Below are 20,724 nucleotides of genomic sequence, written 5' to 3' on the forward strand. Positions count from 1 at the left end.
GAAGCTAAGACATGAGAATCACTTGAACCTAGGAGGCAGAGGTTGCAATGAGCCAAGATTGCACCACTGCACTACAGCCTGGGCAACAGAGTCAGCCACTGTCTCAGAAAAAAAAAAAAAAGACTGGGTGTGGTGGCTCACACCTGTAATCCCAGCACTGTGGGAGGCAGATCACAAGGTCAGGAGTTCAAGACCAGCCTGGCTAATATGGTGAAACCCCGCCTCTACTAAAAATACAAAAATTAGCCAGTGTGGTGGCAGGTGCCTATAGTCCCAGCTACTCAGGAGGCTGAGGCAGGAGAATTGCTTGAACCTGGGAGATGGAGGTTACAGTGAGCCAAGATCGCGTCACTGCATTCCAGCCTGGGCGACAGAGCAAGACTCCATCTCAAAAAAATAAAAATAAAATAAAAAGTGGGGGCCAGGCACGGTGGTTCACACGTGTAATCCCAGCACTTTGGGAGGCTGAGGCAGGCAGATCACAAGGTCAGGAGTTAGAGACGAACCTGGCCAATATGGTGAAACCCCATCTCTACTAAAAATGTAAAAATTAGGCGGGCATGGTGGCGGGCACCTGTAGTCCCAGTTGCTCAGGAGACTGAGGCAGGAGAATTGTTTGAACCCGGGAGGTGGAGGTTGTAGTAAGCTGAGATCACACCACTGCACTCTGGCCTGGGTGACAGAGCAAGATTCCCTCTCCAAAGAAAAACAAAGGATGCATTCTACTTTGCCACGATCAAATTTTATTAACTTGAAGAACCACCAAAGTCCCACATCTTCCATGAAACTGAAGCATTCCTAACAGCCCAGGGCTGTTCGAGCTTTAATGTACAAATAAATCACCTACATCCCCTAGGGGATCTTGGTACGTGCAGATGCTGACTGAAAAGGCCTGGGGTGAGACCTGAGAGTTTGCATATCTTTAAAAATTTTTTTTTTGAGACAGTCTCACTCTGTGGCCCAGGCTAGAGTGCAGTGGTACCATCTCAGCTCACTGCAACCTCTGCCTCCCAGGTTCAAGCAATTTTCCTGCCTCAGCCTCCCGAGTAGCTGGGATTACAGGTGTGCACCACCAAGCCTGGCTAATTTTTGTAGTTTTAGTAGAGACAGGGTGTCACCACATTGTCCAGGCTGGTCTCAAACTCCGGTAATTCGCCTGCAATGGCCTCCAAAAATGCTGGGATTACAGGTGTGAGCCACGGTGCCCGGCCCCTAGTTGGCATTTCTAATAAGCTCCCAGGTGATGCTGGTGCTACTGCTCCCTGGACCACTCTTGGATTACCATGGCCTCAGAAATCCCTTCCAGAATTTCCATGGTTACTTTCTATTCAGTCAATAAGTGTGTATTAAAACTACTCTCTATCTGCCTATCTCAGGAACAGACAGAACAATTCTTACCTTGAAAAACTACTGTCTAATGCAAGCTTGCCCAACCCGCGGCCCACGGCCCAGGACAGCTTTGAATGTGGCCCAACAAAAATTTGTAAACTTTCTTTTTTATTATTTTTTTTAAGACCAGTCTCACTCTGTTGCCTACGCTGGAGTGCAGTGGTGCAATCTCAGCTCACTGCAACCTCCGCCTCCCGGGTCCAAGTGATTCTCCTGCCTCAGCCTCCCAAGTAGCTGGGATTACAGGCGCCCACCACCGCACCTGGCTAGTTTTGCTTTTTGAGATGGAGTCTCGCTCTGTTGTCCAGGCTGAAGTGTAGTGGTGTGATCTTGGCTCACTGCAACTTCCGCCTCCCGGGTTCAAGAGATTCTCCTGCCTCAGCTTCCCGAGTAGCTGGAATTACAGGCATGTGCCACCATGCCTGGCTAATTTTTGTGTTTTTAGTAGAGACTGAGTTTCATCATGTTGGCCAGGCTGGTCTCGAACTCCCAGTCTCAAGTGATCTGCCTGGTTCAGCCTCCTAAAGTGCTGGGATTACAGGCATGAGCCACCATGCCCGGCTCATACATTTGTAAACTTTCTTAAAACATTATGAAGGGCCAGGCACGGTGGCTCATGCCTGTAATCCCAACACTTTGGGAAGCTGATGCAGGCGGATCACCTGAGGCCGGGAGTACAAGACCTGCCTGACCAACATGGAGAAACCATCTCTACTAAAAATACAAAATTAGCTGGGCGTGTGGCGCATGCCTGTAATCCCAGCTACTCAGGAGACTGAGGCAGGAGAATCGCTTGAACCCAGGAGGCGGAGGTTGTGGTGAACTGAGATCGCGCCATTGTACTCCAGCCTGGGCAACAAAGTGAAACTCCGTCTCACGAAAAGAAATATGGGATTTTTTTTTTTGCAATTTTTATTTTTTTAAGTTCATCAGCTATGGTTAGTGCGAGTGTATTTTCTGTGTGGCCCAAGACAATTCTTCTTCCAGTGTGGCCCGGAGAAGCCAAAAGATTGGATACCCCTGGCCTAACGGGAAGGGCACACAGGCAAGCCTTACAGCACAGCATGAAGAGTGCCATGACGAAAGTTGACCCAAGTTCCCGTGGGACCACAGAGACAGGGGCACTTACAGAGTGGAGCAGGGGAGGCAGGGGCAGCAGCAAAGCCTTTCCCCGGAAAGTGACTCTGGACTGTAGGAATGGAGATGGGGAAGATGGGGTGCTTTCCCCACAGCAGGAACAGCATGCGCAACACCCAGAAGTCTCACCTCTGGAAGCCAGGGACCACCTGACCCCGAGGTCACCTCTGCTTGCTGTTTGTCTAAGATCCACGGCATGTCTGGATCTCACCATCCACCTGTGCCTTGACTTGCACAGCCTGCCTGTGATTAAGCTGTATACTGGACAGTTTAGACCCTGTATTTAGATCTGGAGTCCTGGAGATCTCGGGGCATCCATGGCTTGCTGATTTCCAATGACTAGGGATTAAGGAGCAATGACACAAAAAGGACAGGACAATGGTTACAGATGAAAGCCAAAAGCAGAGAAGGCATCTGAAACCAGGACTGGCTAAAGACTGAATACATAAGTTGATGAAAATGGTGAGTAAGGTCTATGTCCGAATGAAGAGTAATTTTGCTAAAATAAACCAGCTAGGGTCTGGTTAACAGGGCACAGAGGATGAGAAGCAGCTGGAAACAAAGGACAAGAGCCAGATGGAGAGAAACCCTGAAAGTGGACAGAACCCAAGTGACTCGAGGAGGGAGCAGCCTGTGCCTAGGAGAAGTTGGTGCTGAAGCAAAGATAAGATGTGGCCAGGCGTGGTGGCACATGCCTGTGATCCCAGCTACTCGGGAGGCTAAGGCAGGAGAATCGCTTGAACCTGGGAGGTAGAGGTTGCAGTCACACGACTGCACTCCGGCCTGGGCAAGAGTGAGACCCTGTTTTTAAAAAAAAAAAAAGCAAAGACGAGATGGCTCAGAAGATGGGAGGAGGATGGATTCAGTCAGGCTGCTTGGGTTCAAATCCCAGCTCTGTTATTCCATAGCTTTGTGACGTGGGACAAATCAACTAAACCTCTCGAGGCCTCAGCTTAATTTTTTTTTTTTTTTTTTTGAGACGGAGTCTTGCTCTGTCGCCCAGGCGGGAGTGCGGTGGCACAATCTCCACTCACTGCAACCTCCATCTCCTAGACTCAAGTGATTCTCCTGCCTCAGACTCCCAAGGAGCTGGACTACAGGCGCCTGCCACCACACCCAGCTAATTTTTTTTTGTATTTTTAGCAGAGATGATGGGGTTTCACCATGTTGGCCAGGCTGGTCTCAAACTCCTGACCGCAGGTGATCTGCCCGCCTTGGCTTCCCAAAGTGCTGGGATTACAGGCGTGAGCCACAGGCCCAGCCCTGAGCTTAATTTCTAACAGAAGGATAACAGTAACAGCTATTCCACTGAGCTACTGCAAGGATTACCTGTTGGCACATCCAGGTGTACTGTACACAATTCTAGTGTTCCCATTTCTTTCCTGAGCAGTTTTTTTGTTTGTTTGTTTTGTTTTGTTTTTTGAAATGGAGTCTCACTCTGTTGCCCAGGCCTGAGTGCAGTGGCACAATCTCGGTTCATTGCAACCACCGCCTCCCAGGTTCAAGCGATTCTCCTGTCTTAGCCTCCTAAGTAGCTGCGATTACAGGCATGTACCACCACACCTGGATAATTTTTGTATATTTTTAGTAGAGACGGGGTTTCACCATGTTGACCAGGCTGGTCTCAAACTCCTGACCTCAGATGATCCACCCACCTCAGCCTCCCAAGGTGCTGGGATTACAAGCATCAGTCACCGCCCCAGGCTTTTCTGAGAAGTTTTAAATTTCATTTTTAATTTTTTGTTATGGAGACAGAGTCTGACTCTGGCTCCCAGGCTGGACTGCAGTGGCACCATCACAGCTCATTGCAGCCTCGAACTCCTGGGCTCAAGCAATCTCCCACCTCAACCTCTGGTATAGCCAGGACACAGGTGTGTGCCACCATGCCTGGCTAACTTTTTTTTTTTTTTTTTTCCTGAGATAGAGTTTTGCTCTTGTCACCCAGGCTGGAGTGCAGTGGTGCAATCTCGGCTCACGGCAACCTCCACCTCTCGGGTTCAATCAATTCTCCTGCCTCAGCTTCCTAAGTAGCTACTAGGATTACAGGCATCCACCACCATGCCCGGCTAATTTTTTGTATTTTTAGTGGAGATGGGGTTTCGCCACGTTGGTCAGGCTGGTCTCAAATTCCTGACCTCAGGTGATCCACCCGCCTTGGCCTCCCAAAGTGCTGGAATTACAGGCATGAGCCACCGCACATGGCCAATTTTTGTATTTTTTGTAGAGGCGAGTTTTCGTCACGTTGCCCAGGCTGGTCTCAAACTCCTGGGCTCAAGAGATCCACCTGCTTCAGCCTCCCAAAATGCTGGGATTACAGGCATGAAGCTACTTTCTTATATACCAAAAATAAGATCACTAACACCTTTGTTTAGCTCTCATTGAACATGGTTGAGAATTCCGAATTTTTCATTTGCTGCCCACATTGGCAGAGAGGAAAATTTGCAGAGGACGACTATTATCAATCAATTCAGAAGATGACACAGAAAGACAGCTACACTCTCCAATGAGAATGATGAAACTGAAAGTGTAACAGAGCTTCTAGAATGAGTTTCAAATGATAACATCCTAGATGAATTTTCTTAAACTCAAGAATCAATGATGAAAAATGTATTTCTAATTTCAAAATGGAAAACGGCATTCTTATCTTGTGAGTCATTCAACAGGAAGGACTTCATCACACAGTATTTTGCAATAAGAAGAAGATAGTAAGAGATTCTGGACCATCACATTTTGCTAGAAGGACTTTCTAAAAGCATTGTGTGACACTATTCTTTTCTTTTTTGAGACAGAGTCTTGCTCGCTGCCCAGGCTGGAGTGCAGTGCCGTGGTCTTGGCTCACTGCCACCTTTGCCTCCCGGGTTCAAATGAGTCTCCTGCCTCAGCCTCTTGAGTAGCTGGGATTACAGGCGCGCACCACCATGCCCAGCTAATTTTTTGTATTTTTAGTAGAGACGGGGTTTCATCATCTTGGCCAGGCTGGTCTCCAACTCCTGACCTCAGGTGATCCACCCACCTTGGCCTCCCAAAGTGCAGGGATTACAATTGTGAGCACCCAGCCAACAGTATTCTTGTATCTTTTTTTCTTTTTTTTTTTTCTGAGATGGAGTCTCACTCTGCTGCCAGGCTGGAGTGCAGTGCCGCAGCCTTGGCTCACTGCAATCTCCGCCTCCCTGGTTCAAGCAATTCTCCTGCCTCGGCCTCCCGAGTAGCTGGGACTACAGGTGCACGCCACCACACCCTGCTAATTTTTGTATTTTTAGCAGAGACAGGGTTTCACCATGTTGGCCAGGATGGTCTCGATCTCCTGACCTTGTGATCTGCCTGCCTTAGCCTCCCAAAGTTCTAGGATTACAGGCGTGAGCCGCCGTGCCTAGCCGTTTTTTTTGTTTGTTTTTTTGAGGCAGAGTTTCATTCTGTCACCCACGTTGGAGTGCTCTGGCACAATCTCAGCTTATTGCAACCTCCACTTCCCGAGTTCAAGCAATTCTCGTGCCTCAGCCTCCCGAGTAAGTGGGATTACAGGCTCATGCCACCACACCCAGCTAATTTTTGTACTTTTAGTAGAGACAGGGTTTCACCCTGTTGTCCAGGTTGGTCTCAAACTCCTGACTTCAAGTGATCTGCCTGCGTCAGCCTCCCAAATTGCTGGGATTACAGGCGTGTGCCACTGTGCCCAGCCTCTTTCCTCTTTTATGATGTTCATACATAAAAATGTACTTGATATATTAAAGTTTCTAAAAAGTTGTTTTTCACTATCCTTTGATTCTTCTGTCAACTATGCATAAAATGACTCTTAAAATAGAAAAAAATGGCCGGGCGCGGTGGTTCACGCCTGTAATCCCAGCACTTTGGGAGGCTGAGGTGGGCAGATCACGAGGTCAGGAGATCGAGACCATCCTGGCTAACATGGTGAAACCTGTCTCTACTAAAAATACAGAAAATTAGCTGGGCGTGGTGGCGGGCGCCTATAGTCCCAGCTACTTGGGAGGCTGACGCAGGAGAATGGCGTGAACCCGGGAGGCGGAGCTTGCAGTGAGCCGAGATCGTGCCATTGCACTCCAGCCTGGGCGACAAAGCAAGACTCCGTCTCAGGAAAAATAAAATAAAATAAAATAAATAAAATAGAAAAAAACAGAAAAAAAAATTAGAAGGATTCACTGGCCCCACAGGGTCAACCATGAGATCTATTTTTCCTGGTACACTGAGGGTTAAATGAGTGCTTTTAGGGAAAATGCTTAGAACAGTTCCTGCACAGAGCACATGCTATGGAAGCCACATCGCTGCTGCTGCTGCTGTTCTTTTTATCACAGCGAAAGGAAAGCTGGAAATGATTAGGGCAGGGACACATGTCAAGGGAAAGACCTGACCAACAAACGGAGCCTAGAAATCTAGAATTAAACCGAGAAAATACAGTCCCTTATCCACAGTCTCTTATCCACAATGCTGAAATCTGAAAGCTAAAATACCAAAGGTGTTCCTTTCCTTTCATTAAACTTAGGCGTTGAACTAATTTGACAGCAAAATTTGACCTGATGTGAAGGTATTTAAATCTTTATTTAATAAACTTAGTATAAAAATGCACACATTTCACTGCAGAAATATTAATGTGTGTGATTACAGGTACCAACCCAAACCCTGTTGCTAGTTTGATGTGTGGTATATAAGTCATATTATCCAAAAAAAATTAAAATAAAATAAATAAATCATACTACCTTACTAAATCTGCAAAATGCTGAATTCTAAAATATATCTGACACCAAGGGCTTCTGATTAGGGACTGAACACATCATAATATAATACTCAGCTGTTCCTTTTTTCTAACTTGATGTGTATCTAAGACTGGTTAATAAAACTGAGGAGGGGAGGAAAAAAGAGAGAATAAATGTTTTGGCCGGGCGCGGTGGCTCAAGCCTGTAATCCCAGCACTTTGGGAGGCCGAGGCGGGTGGATCACGAGGTCAGGAGATCGAGACTATCCTGGCTAACATGGTGAAACCCCGTCTCTACTAAAAATACAAAAAATTAGCCGGGCACGGTGGCGGGCGCCTGTAGTCCCAGCTACTTGGGAGGCTGAGGCGGGAGAATGGCGTGAACCCGGGAGGCGGAGCTTGCAGTGAGCCGAGATCATGCCACTGCACTCCAGCCTGGGAGACACAGTGAGACTCCGTCTCAAAAAAAAAAAAATGTTTTAAAGGTCACTGTGAAAAGCTACTTTAAGTTAGATTTCAAGGTGAGTGAATGAGCAGCGAGAAATGAATGCAATTAGGAACTGGGGAGCTTTTTTTTTTTTTTAACATAAGCATTAAGACAAGAAAATCTGTGAGGGAGGCTGAGCACAGTGGCTCATACCTCTAATGTCAGCACTATGGGAAGACAAGGCAGGTGGATCACTTGAGGCCAGGAGTTCAAGACCAGCCTGGTCAACATGGTGAAACCCCATCTCTACTAAAAATACAAAAATTAGCCGGGCATGGTGGCAGGCACCTGTAGTCCCAGCTACTCAGGAGGCTGAGGTGAGGGTATCACTTGAACCTGGGAGGCAGAGGGTGCAGTGAACCAAGATCATACCACTGCTCTTCATCCTGGGCAAAAGGGCGAGACTCTATCTCAAAAATAAAAGAAAGACAATCTATGACAGAGAAGCAAAAATCTGTGATACTTTTGTAAAAGACCTGTAGATCTTTTAACAGTCCCTGTACCCAGAGCTGTCATCATTTGCACTGTAGCTTTTTAATGAAACTGGTGTAATTCCTAGACATCCTAGGGATGGCTTTCATGGAACACCAGGGACTCAACTCCAGGTCCCTGGCCTTTCTCTGCTTCTAGACCCTGCAGGCTGTAGAGAGGCTGCTCAGCCTAGAGTCCCTCTCCTGCAGATGGTGCCTGCCACATGGCCAAGACACCCATTCTCAAGCTCTATCTGTTCCACTGCATCACTGAGCCTCACCATTTTCCTCCAGGAGATGAGGCTTCTGTGGCACTTGCTCTGGCTGGGTGTCCACGGTCAGGGGCTGGGGACTGCAGGACTCCTGCACTGCTCCAGGTGGTGCCATCTTCTGAGGAAGCCCGTCAGGGCAGGCGACAATCTAACAACCACAACCACAACCGATCAGTACAGTTACAGAGAAGGCTATGAAAGAAATCAGTAGAGTCACAGTGGACTTTCATTCATTCCTTTGCCAAATATTTAATGTGCATCTACAATGAGCCAGGCACTGATTATGCAGTTATTTAATAAATATGGTTTACTTCTAGTTGGAGAAGACGTTCATCAAACACATCAAAACACAAAAAATACATAATTACGAACTGGGCTGTATGTTGGAAAGGAAAAGAAACTAATTCCATGAGACAGAACAGAGGAGACCTATTTTAGACTGGGAGGCCAGGGAAGGCTTTCCAGAGGAAGTGTCCCTTAAGTAAACACTTAAAGGTTGAGAAGGGCTGGGCTCCGTGGCTCACAACTATAATCCCAGCACTTTGGGAGGCCGAGGCGGGCGGATCATGAGGTCAGGAGGTCAAGACCATCCTGGCTAACACAGTGAAACCCCATCTCTACTAAAAAAAAAATACAAAAAAATTAGCTGGGTGTGGTGGCGGGCTCCTGTAGTCCCAGCTACTCAGGAGGCTGAGGCAAGAGAATGGCGTGAACCCGGGAGGCGGAGCTTGCAGTGAGCCGAGATCAGGCCACTGCGCTCCAGCCTGGGTGACAGAGCAAGACTCCGTCTCAAAAAAAAAAGGGATGAGAAGAAGCCAGCCAGGAAAAACGCAGAAGTGACCCAGGCAGACAGAACACTCAAAAACTCTCTCAGGGCCAGGTAGGGGTAGCTCATGCCTGTAATCTCAACACTTTGGGAGGCTGAAGTGGATCACTTGAGCCCAGGAGTTCAAGACAAGCCTGGGAAACCCAGTGAGATCCTGTCTCTCCAAAAAATTAAAAATTAGCCAGGCATGGTGGCATGTCCCTGCGGTCCCAGCTACTCAGGAGGCTGAGGTGGGAAGATCACTTGAGCCCAGGACGTCAAGGCTGCAGTGAGCTATGATCACACCATTGCACCCTAGCCTTGGTGACAGAAAGAAAAGAAAAGAAAAGAAAAGAAAAGAAAAGAGAAAAAGAAAAAGGAAGGAAGGAAGGGAGGGAGGGAGGGAAGGAAGGAAAATTAGGCAGAAAGAGGATGTCTGGTACAGTCAGGAACCATAAGAAGGCCAGTGTGTGAAGAGGAAATAGAGGTGAGAAGAGAGATTGGAATAGTCATCATAGCACTCAGGAAGTCACACTGGACAGACCAACATCGAGACTGAGGCTACCTCACACCCTGCATGCTACAGTCCTCCCCCTTTCTGTTTTTGGTTCTGGCTCAGCCCTAGGTATACACAATTACTCTGCCACAACCACTCTCTAGAACCTGCCAATTCTGGAAGGTACTAGTTCACTACTAACATATTGGAATGTAGTAAGTTCCTTTCCCGTTTTCTCCCTCCCTTAGGTTTCAAAGCACTTTTTTTCCGAACCCTCCTGGTACTGGTAAAATGTGGTGTAGGAGTTCCGTTAAGAGACAGCTGCAGGCCGGGCATGGTGGCTCATGCCTGTAATCCCAACACATTGGGAGGCAGAAGCAGGTGGATGACTTGAGTTCAGGAGTTTGAGACCAGCCTGGGCAACATGGCGAGACCACGCCTCTACTAAAAATACAAAAATGAGCCAGGTCTGGTGGCATACATCTATAGTCCCAGCTACTTGGGAGGCTGAAGTGGAAGGATCGCTTGAGCCTGGAAGGCAGAGGTTGCAGTGAGCTGAGATTGTACCAATGCACTCCAGCCTGGGTGACAGAGCAAGATTCTGTCTCAAAAATATAAATAAACAGGCCGGGAGCGGTGGCTCACGCCTGCAATCCTAGCACTTTGGGAGGCCAAGGCGGGCAGATCACCTGAGGTAAAGAGTTCAAACCAGCCTGACCAACATGGATAAACCCCATCTCTAACAAAAACACAAAGTTAGCCAGGTGTGGTGGCGCACGCCTGTAATCCCAGCTACTCAGTAGGCTGAGGCAGGAGAATTGCTTGAACCTGGCAGGCGGAGGTTGCAGTGAGCCGAGATTATGCCATTGCACTCCAGCCTGACAACAAGAGTGAAACTCCATCTCAAAAATAATAATAATAATAATTAAATTAATAAATAAAAATAAAAAATAAACAAAATCCATTAACCATAAAATAAAATACTTAACTAACTGTATAAAAATGTTAAAACCTTCAGGAGACTGAGGCAGGAGAATGAACCCAGGAGGCGGAGGTTGCAGTGAGCCAAGATCAGGCCACTGCACTCCAGCCTGGGTGACAGAGCAAGACGCCGTCTAAAAAAAAGAAAAAAATTTAAAACCTAGCTGGGCACAGTGGCTCACACCTGTAATCCCAGCACCTTGGGAGGGCAATGCAGGAGGATCCCTTGAGCCCGGGAGTTCCAGACCAGCCTAGGCAACTTGGCAAGACCTCATCTACAAAAAAAATTTTTTTTAGTTTAGCTGTATGTGGTGGCAAGTGCCTGTAGTCCTAGCTACTCAAGAGGATCACTTGAGGCCAGGAGTTCAAGACTGCAGTGAGCTATGATCGTGCCACTGTACTCCAGCCTGGATAATGGAGTGAGGCCCTATCTCTAAAGAAAGAAAACATTAAAAACAAAAATCTCCACAAGCAAAGACAAACAACAAACTGGAAAAATAACGCTTACAACTCATATGACAGACACAATGCTTATTGTTTCTAATAGGTAAAAAAAAAGATAAGGAATATAAACAGATAATTCACCACAGAAAAGGGCATACAAATAATCCTTAAAAATATATGCTGTGGTCAAACAAAAGAAATTCCAATTGAAATTTCACAGAAATGGCCGGGCGTGGTGGCTCACACCTATAATCCCAGCACTTTGGGAGGCCAAAGTAGGTGGATCACCTGAGGTCGGGAGTTTGAGAACATCCTGGCCAACATGGTGAAACACCATCTCTATTAAAAATACAAAAATTAAGCCAGTCATGGTGGCTCATGCCTGTAATCCTAGCACTTTGGGAGGCAAAGGCAGGAGGATCACCTGAGGTCAGGAGTTCAAGACCAGCCTGGCCAACATGGCGAAACCCCATCTCTACTAAAAATACAAAAATTAGTTGGGTGTGGTGGTGCATGTCTGTAATCCCAGTTATTCAGGCTGAGGCAGGAGAATCACTTGAACCCGGGAGGCAGAAGTTGCAGTGAGATGAGATTGCGCCACTGCACTCCTGCCTGGGAGACAGAGCGAGACTCCATCTCAAAAAAACAAAAATTAAAAAACTAAAAAAATTAGCCAGGTGGTAGTGGCGCATGCCTATAATCCCACCCACTTGGGAGGCTGAGGCAGGAGAATCGCATGAGCCTGGGAGGTGGAGGATGCAGTGAGCCGAGACTGCACCATTGCACTACAGTCTGGGTGACAGAGTAAGACCCTGTCTCAAAAAAAAAAAAAAAGAAAAAGAAAAAAAAAATTTCACAGAAATAAAATATTGAATCTCTTTTTTTTTTTTTTTTTTTTTGAGAGAGAGTCTCACTCTGTCGTCCAGGCTGGAGTGCAGTGGTGCAATCTCAGCTCACTGCAACCTCTGCCCCCCGGGTTCAAGCGATTCTCCTGCCTCAGCCTCCCGAGTAGCTGAGACTACAGGCACATGCCACCACACAGGGCTAATTTTTGTATTTTTAGTAGAGACGGGGTTTCACCATATTGGCCAGGATGGTCTCGATCTGATCTCACGATCCACCTGCCTCAGCCTCCCAAAGTGCAGGGATTACAGGCGTGAGCCACTGTGCTCGGCCAATACTGCATCTTATGTACTGGCAATTATCACAAATTTTGGTAACATTGTGCTATCAGGTTATGGCCACAAAATTTCTCTCATACATTGTTGGTGGTAGTCTAAATTGTTATACCCTCTATGAGGGAACGAGCCTGTCAACAGCTATCAAAATTACAAATGTACTTTTTTTTTTGAGATGGAGTCTCGCTCTGTCGCCAGGCTGGAGTGCAGTGGCACAATCTTGGCTCGCTGCAACCTCCGACTCCCGGGTTCAAGCAATTCTCTTGCCTCAGCCTCCCGAGTGGCTGGGATTACGTGCCACCTCACCCAGCTAATTGTTGTATTTTTAGTAAAGACGGGGTTTCACCATGTTGGCCAGGATGGTCTCGATCTCCTGACCTCATGAACCGCCCACCACGACTTCCCAAAGTGCTGGGATTACAGGTGTGAGCCACCATGCCCAGCCTACAAATGTACATCTAAGCCAACAATTTTGAGTTTCAAGCACTCCTTCTACAGTTAATTTTATACACATATATTTTTTCAATTTAAATTTTTTAACTTTTTACTTTTTTTTGAAATAGGGTATGCCTCTGTCACATAGGCTGGAATGCAGTGGCAAAATCACAGCTCACTGCAGCCTCAAACTCCCAGGCTCAAGGGATCCTGCTGCCTCGGCCTCCTGAGTAGCTGGAAGTATAAGTGCATGCCACCACACCCAGCTAATGTTTTGTTTGGTTTTTCTGGTAGAGATGGGGTCTCGCTACGTTACCCAGGCTAGTGTGGAACTCCTGGCTTTTTTTTTTTTTTTTTTTTTTTTTTTTTTTTGAGACAGAGTCTTGCTCTGTGGCCCAGGCTGGAGTGCAGTGGTCAGTCTCAGCTCACTGCAAGCTCCGCCTCCCGGGTTTCACATCATTCTCCCCTGCCTCAGCCTCACGGTGACTGGGACTACAGGCGCCACCTAAGCCCAGCTAGTTTTCCAGCATTTTTAGTAGAGGCCGAGGTTTCACCAGGTTGGCCAGGATGGTCTCGATCCTGGCCTCGTGATCCGCCCGTCTGGCCTCCCAAGTGCTGGGATTACAGGCATTTTAGCCGGCGGAACTCCACGGTTTTAAGTGATCCTCCCACCTCAGGTTCCCAAAGTGCTGGGATTACAGGTGTGAGCCACCGTGCCCAGCCCATATGTATATATACACATACATATGTATATTACATACATACATATATATATTCATACATAGGTGAGATACTCATTGCAGCAAAGTTTGTTATAATACAAATTTATAAACAATCTCAAGGAACAATTTAAATGGAACAACTCAAACTCCTTCCATAGAAGTTAATACAATGCAATTTCAAAGAGCGAGATAGCTGTAATGGCAGTGGCATGGAAGAAACCAAGATATACGAAAAAAGAGGCAGAAGTGTACAGTGACTTAAAAGACAATTGCGTTTTTCCAAAGTATGAGACATATATATATGCTTATACATACATAATATGGTACAGCTCTGTAAGAATACACAGATGAGAACTAGGCAGTTGAGAGAAATTGGGGATAGGAGGAAAACTTACTTTTCATTATAACCTTATATACCTCTTTGAATTTTGTATCATGTCACTCAAAAAATAAACACAGTGGCCAGGCACGGTGGTTCACGCCTGTAATCCCAGCACTTTGGGAGGCCGAGGTGGGAGGATCACAAGGTCAGGAGATCGAGACCATCCTGGCTAAAACAGTGAAACCCCGTCTCTACTAAAAATACAAAAATAAAAAATAAAAAATAAAATTAGCCAGGCGTGGTGGCGGGCGCCCGCAGTCCCAGCTACTCCGGAGGCTGAGGCGGGAGAATAGCGGGAACCCGGGAGGCGGAGCTTGCGGTGAGCCGAGATTGCGACACTGCACTCCAGCCTGGGTGACAGAGCGAGACTCCGTCTCAACAATCAATCAATGAATCAATCAATCAATACAGTAATTTAAAAAATAAACAAAATCGCAGATTGTCTTCTACAGGTTAACACACTGGATATTGCTTCTCTTTGCTGGAGTGGCAGGAAGTCACAGGGTACCTAATCCCAGGAGAACAAAAGAATATGAATGAAGCACCAGAGGGCTAAGAATCTCACCCCTGCTCAGCAGATCGTTCACTCCTCTCCTTCACTGCTCATATAGCTTCTCTTTGACTCACCTGCTGTCTGCGTTCCTCAAGTTCTCGCTGTATATTTTCTATCACGGCCACTGCCTCTTCTCCACTTTCAGGGTGATGTTCTCTCACCCAGGGCTGGAACTCCTCAGGCAGGATGGTCAGGAACTGCTCCAGCACCAGCAGCTCCAGGATCTGCTCCTTTGTGTGCAGCTCGGGCCTCAGCCACTCACAGCAGAGCACCCGGAGTTGGCTGAGAGCCTCCCGGGGTCCTGAAGCCTCATGGTACTGGAAGTGCCTGAAGCGCTGGTAAAAAGTCTCAAACGTTGGAGGGTTGTACTCCTGCATCCAGGTGCAGTCTTCTTCTTCCACCTTCACTATGAGAAGGTCTTCCTGCTCCTGGGAAGTCTCAGCTGGGGGGTCTAAGTCTATAACTTCCCGGGTTTCGGTCATTATCATTCCAACTCAGAGGGAAGTCCCTTGAGGCTGGCTGTGTTACACTGAACCAATTGGTTTTCTACTCTTTAAGATCTTCTGAAGGACACTTTCAGTAGCATGCAACCTACTGACGTATTGGGAATCATTATTAGCAAAGACAGATGGCAAAGAGGTCATCTATACTAAAGATGACTACTCAACAAAGTAATTACTTAAAAATAAGGACTACAAAGTAGCCATCACTTCACCCACAAAATGATAAGTAATAAGGAATATCGCCAACATTTAAAAAGTGTATTAGAGAGCCATACAAATCTAACATCAGGCCCAACCTAAAACACAGTTTTAGAGTGAAGAACTTTACATTCCATATAAACAACGGGACAAGACTAGTCCAGACGCAGCCGCTCCTTCTCTCTACCATAAGACAAACTTAAGTCGGAATAGGGGTGAAAATCATTATAATGGTCAAAACTGAGCCTGTCCTCTAACCTACAAGAGCTTGACAGGCCAAGGGGAGACTCCATCGGTCCCAAAGAGAAGCAGCGTTTATAAGGTACACATCTGAACCGGGATTCCTCAGAATGGCCCCTGACCCAGAGATACAGAGACTGTGGCCCGGTCAAGGTTAGGGACAGGACCCCCGTCCAGTCACGAAGCCCCTGCCCTCTCCCCTCAAGGCCCCACTCTAGGGGAGCTCTCCTGGAACATCAAGCTCCCCGCAGCCGAGGCTGGGAAGATGCGGTTCTTCCCACGGAGAGAAACCGAAGCCGACACTTCCCAGTACTTCCTCGCCGGAAGTAACCAAGTCCAATCTTGCCCTCTCCAACGGGGTTAAACGGTTAGATCCCACCCCCCCGAAAGCACTTCCGCGTCCTCTCTAGGAATCCCGGAGGACCTCGCCTCGCAGGCGGGGCGGACCAATCGGCGGGGATATGGACGCGGGCCCCAAGTCCCAGCCCACCCTCAGTGACTCGCACGTCCCCAGGGCCCCCGAAGCCGCTCGCACAGCATCATCAAAGCGAGGAGGCAAACGGAGCCACCCTCTCCCCTGCTCCAACCCAAAGCCATTGAAACAGCCCAAGCTCCTCCCCTTTCAGTGGGGCGGGGGAGGGGGAGGGGCCTCCGGGGTTGGGCTGAGGTTGCTCGTGTCTGATTGGCCGGGGAGCTTGCGCCTTCCCCCACCCCCAACGCTCTGCGCCCGGATTCGAAGTAGGTCTGTACCTTGCTGAGAGCTCGCAAACCTCGCTTATGTTGAATTTGGGGCCCTTGGGTTTTCTTCACCCGCATCCTCGCTACTCTCACTACCCACTTTCCAAAGACACCCACCTCTTGACCACCGCAGTAGGCTCAGAAGGCCGATATCTTCAACGTCACACCCGGGAGTCGCGGGGACCATCGGCTCCCAGGACTACATCTCCCAGGAGGGGGCGCGCGGGACTCGCCGGTTGGCCAATGGGGGCGCGGCTCGCTTTGCAGCCTCGGTCTCGCAAGCCTATCAGAAGGTGGCAGAGCCGGGAGTCGTGTCCTCTGGAGCCCCGGCAAGAAGGCTGGGGGTGGGCGGAGGGAGCGGGGCATCCCTTTGAAGGAAGGGGCGTTGCTTACGCAGGGCTTCCCTGGCCAAGGGGTTCTTATCCTTAATGATAACCTCTTTTCAGCCAGACGCGGGGTCCCATGTTTGTAAGCCTGGCGAATAGACAGGCTAAGGAAGCAAGATAGCTTGAGCACAAGAGTTCGAGACCAGCCTGGGCAACATAGCGAGACCCCTGTCTATTTGTAATACCCTCCCTTGGACTTGGACGGGCTCCGTGACTCACACCTGTAATGCCAGCTTTTTGGGAGGCCGAGGTGGGTGGATCACCTGAGGCCAGGAGTTCGAGACCAGCCTGGCCAACATGGTGAAACCCCCGTCTCTACTAAAAATACAATAACTTAGCTGGGCGTGGTGGTGCGAGCCTGTAATCCCAGCTACTTGAGAAGCTGAGACAGGAGAATCACTTGAATCCTGGAGGTTGAGGTTGCAGTGAGCCGGGATCGTGCCATTGCACTCCAGCTTCGGCAACACAGTGAGACCCCATCTCTCAGTAATAATCTCTCTTGATTTTTTTTTCTGAGACAGAGTCTCCCTCTGTTGCCCAGTCTGGAGGGCAATGGCACGATCTCAGCTCACTGTAACGTCTGCTCCCAGGTTCTAGCAATTCTCTCCTGCCTCAGCCTCTCGAGTAGCTGGGATTACAGGCACGCTCACCACGCCCAGTTTATTTTGTATTTTTAGTAGAGACCGGGTTTCCCCATGTTGCCCAGGCTGGTCTCGAACTCTTGACCTCAGGTGATGCTCCTGCCTCGGCCTCCCAGTGCTGGGATTACAGGCGGGAGCCACTGCGCCCGGCCAATCTCTCCTTTTCATATTTTCATATGGTGCCTTATAGTTCCCAAGCCGCACCCCAGTGCCCCGCGCCGTTCACAAAGTTGATGGGCAGGCAGGAGAAGAGTTACTGTTGCCACTGTTTTACAGGCGTGAAGGAAGGAACTGCTGTGAAATTGCAGCATCTGCAAAGAGATGAGAAGATATTTAGAAGTTAAAGGTCTCTTTTCAGGGAACCTAAAATCTTGCATTGTAAGTAGCTTCCTATCTAGGACCGAACCCCAGGTGAATGTTTGCATTGCCTGTACTTTGTGTGTGAGTGAAGTGGTATAGGATTTTGCACCTATGGCTTAATTTCGTTGCCCTTATAAAGTTGTTTAATGTCTATGAAAGTTGCTCCAGATGGGCATGGTGCCTCACGCCTGTAATCCCAGCATTTTGGGAGGCCGAGGTGAGAGGATCACTTGAATCCAGGAGTTCAAGACCGGCCTGCCCTTTTTACCCTGTCTCTGCAAAAAATAAAATAAAATTAGCTAGGCATGGTGGTGCATGCCTGTAGTCTCAACTACTCAGCAGGCTGAGACTGGAGGATCACTTGAGTTCAAGAGATTGGGGCTGCAGTGAGTTACGATTGTGCCATTGCACTTCAGCACCTCAGTGACAGAGACAGCCCGTCTCAAAAAAAAAAAAAAAATTTAAGGTGGATATCCATTCTTTTCTAATATATTTACCTCCATTTGAATTATTTATTTATTTATTTTTATTTATTTAGTTTTATTTATTTATTTTGAGACGGAATCTCACTTTGTTGCCCAGGCTGGAGTGCAGTGGTGCGATCTCGGCTCGCTGCAACCTCCGCCTCCCAGCTTCAAGTGATTCTCCCGCCTCAGCCTCCCGAGTAGCTGGGATTACAGGCACGTGCCACCACACCTGGCTAATTTTTTGTGTTTTTAGTAGAGACGGGGTTTCACCGTGTTAGCCAGGATGCTCTCGATCTCCTGACCTTGTGATCTACCTGCCTCGGCCTCCCAAAGTGCTGGGATTACAGGGGCGAGCCACCGCAACCGGCCTGAATTATTTATAAATACCTTTTGCATTTCAATAATTTATTTCTTAAATAGATAACAGATTTGCATGAGTCAAAATTCAGAAAGGCACTTAAAGTCTTCCTCTCATTCTCTTTCTACATTCATTTTTCTCTCTAGAGATAGCCAAGATGACTAGTTTCTTTCTTTCTCTTTTTTTTTTTTTTTTTTTGAGATGGAGTTTTCCCCGTTGCCCAGGCTGGAGTCAATGGTGCGATCTTGGCTTACCGGAACCTCTGCCTCCCAGGTTCAAGCAAATTCTCCTGCCTCAGCCTCCCATGTAGCTGCGATTACAGGCATAAGCCACCATGCCCGGCTAATTTTGTATTTTTTAGTAGAGACAGGGTTTCTCCATGTTGGTCAGGCTGGTCTTGAACTCCCGACCTCAGGTGATCCACCCACCTTGGCCTCCCAAAGTGCTGGGATTACAGGTGTGAGCCACCACACCTGGCACCATAGGTGACATTTTTATGTCTAGTTATTAAACATGCCTGGATTGATAAATAGTGTTTGGTTTGTTTGGGCGTGGGGTGGAGACGGGGGTTGCTTGAACCCAGGAGGCGGAGGTTGCAGTGAGCTGAGGTCTGGAGTTCAAGACCATCCTGGCTAACATGGTTAAACCGCATCTCTCCTAAAAATACAAAAAATTAGCCGGGTGTGGTGACACGCGCCTGTAATCCCAGCTACTGGCGAAGCGTAATCCCAGCTACTCGGGAGGCTGAGGCAGGAGAATAGCTTGAACCTGAACGAGACTCCATCTCAAAAAAAAAAAAAAAAAAATTTAAATTTTGTATGGAGACACAGTCTCACTATGTTGCTCAGGCTGGTCTGGAACTCCTGGGCTCAAGCGATCCTCTAATTTTATGTAAGTTGCAAGTCACCAGCAGCTTGACATCAACCAAGGCACTTTGTTTTAGAGATAGACTCTTGCTCTGTCACCCAGGCTGGAGTGCAGTGGTCGGATCATATCTCACTGCAGTCTTGACCTCCTGGGCTCAAAGGATCCTCTGACCTCAGCCTCCTGAGTAAGTGGTGTGTCAGAAGTTGGTTCCTTCCGGTGGGTTCTTGGTCTCCCTGACTTCAGGAATGCAGCTGCAGACCTTCGCAGTGAGTGTTACAGCTCTTAAAGATGGCACTGACCCAAAGAGTAGCAGCAAGACTTACTGTGAAGAGCAAAAGAACAAACCTTCCACAGCATGGAATGGGACCCCAGCGGGTTGCCGCTGCTGGCTGGGGTGGCCAGCTTTTAATCCCTTATTTGTCCCCTCCATGTCCTAGTTCTGTCATATCAGAATGCCCTTTTCTCCATCTTCCCTGCGATTGGCTACTTTTAGTATCCTGCTGATTGGTCCATTTTACAGAGCGCTGATTGGTGCATTTTACAAACCTCTTGCTAGCTACAGAGGGCTGATTGGTGCATTTTTACAAACCTCTTGTAAGACAGAAAAGGCCAAGTCCCCACTCCACCCAGGAAGTCCAACTGGCTTCCCCTCTCACTAGGACTACAGATGCACGCCACCACACCCAGCTAATTTTTTATTTTTTTGTATAGATGGGGGTCTCCAATTCCCGAGTTCAAGCGATCTCTACCCCTTGGCCTCCCAAAATGCTGGGATTACAGGCATAAGCCACTGAGCCAGGCCAGGACACATCTTTGAGCCTCAATTTCCTCATCTTTGTTAGGATCAAAGTCGTTAACATCTGATGTACATGGAAGCACTTAGTCTAAAAAAAAAAAACCAAAAAAACAAAAAAACTTTTTCTAACCGGGTGCAGTGGCTCACGCCTGTAATCCCAGCACTTTGGGAGGCCAGGGCAGGCGGATCACGAGGTGTGGAGATCGATACCAGCCTGACCAACAGGGTGAAACGCCATCTCTACTAAAAATACCAAAATTAGCCAGGCATGGTGGCGCGCGCCTGTAGTCCAAGCTGCTGAGGAGGCTAAGACAGCTTGGCGACAGAGCGAGAGTCCGTCTCAAAAAAGAAAAAACAAAAAACTTTGTCCAACCTGGGCAATATAGTGAAACCCCGTCCCTACAAAAAAATTAATAAAGCTGGGCGTGTTCGCGCGCACCTGTAGTCCTAGATACTTGAGAGGCTGAAGCTGGAGAACTGCTTGAACCCGGGAGACAGAAGTTGCAGTGAGCCGAAATCGCGCCACTGCAGTCCAGCCTGGGCGACAGAGCCAGACTCTGTCTATTTAATCCTGAAAGTTCCCGCACTTGCCGGAGCTCGGGCCACCGGCTCGGACGCCTGTATTTCCCTGGGCTGCAGGAAACCGTCAAGACCCACTGCGTCGGGCGGGGCTCCGACGATAAACCAGCGAGATGCACCTCACCCCATCAG

At 48.1% G+C, this 20,724-nt stretch overlaps 1 protein-coding gene across 7 annotated transcripts in view; it reads right to left on the reverse strand.

The window, feature by feature from the left end:
• Positions 1–16,804, reverse strand: part of ZKSCAN5 (zinc finger with KRAB and SCAN domains 5) — a 29,635-nt gene extending 12,831 nt beyond the window's left edge. For 2 of the 7 annotated variants that reach the window (XM_009202629.4, XM_009202628.4), the window contains exons 1-2: positions 14,534–16,243; positions 8,473–8,611 (exon numbers count right to left, since the gene is read on the reverse strand). In XM_009202629.4, coding sequence (XP_009200893.2) covers positions 8,473–8,611; positions 14,534–14,947 — 553 coding nt within the window. In that variant the 5' untranslated portion in view covers positions 14,948–16,243. The other 5 variants (XM_003895748.5, XM_017956203.3, XM_031665569.1 and 2 more) reach the window with 5 other exon arrangements.
• Positions 16,805–20,724: the final 3,920 nt, after the last annotated feature.

Source organism: Papio anubis, chromosome 4 (assembly GCF_008728515.1).
Source record: "Papio anubis isolate 15944 chromosome 4, Panubis1.0, whole genome shotgun sequence".
Lineage (NCBI taxonomy): Eukaryota > Metazoa > Chordata > Mammalia > Primates > Cercopithecidae > Papio > Papio anubis.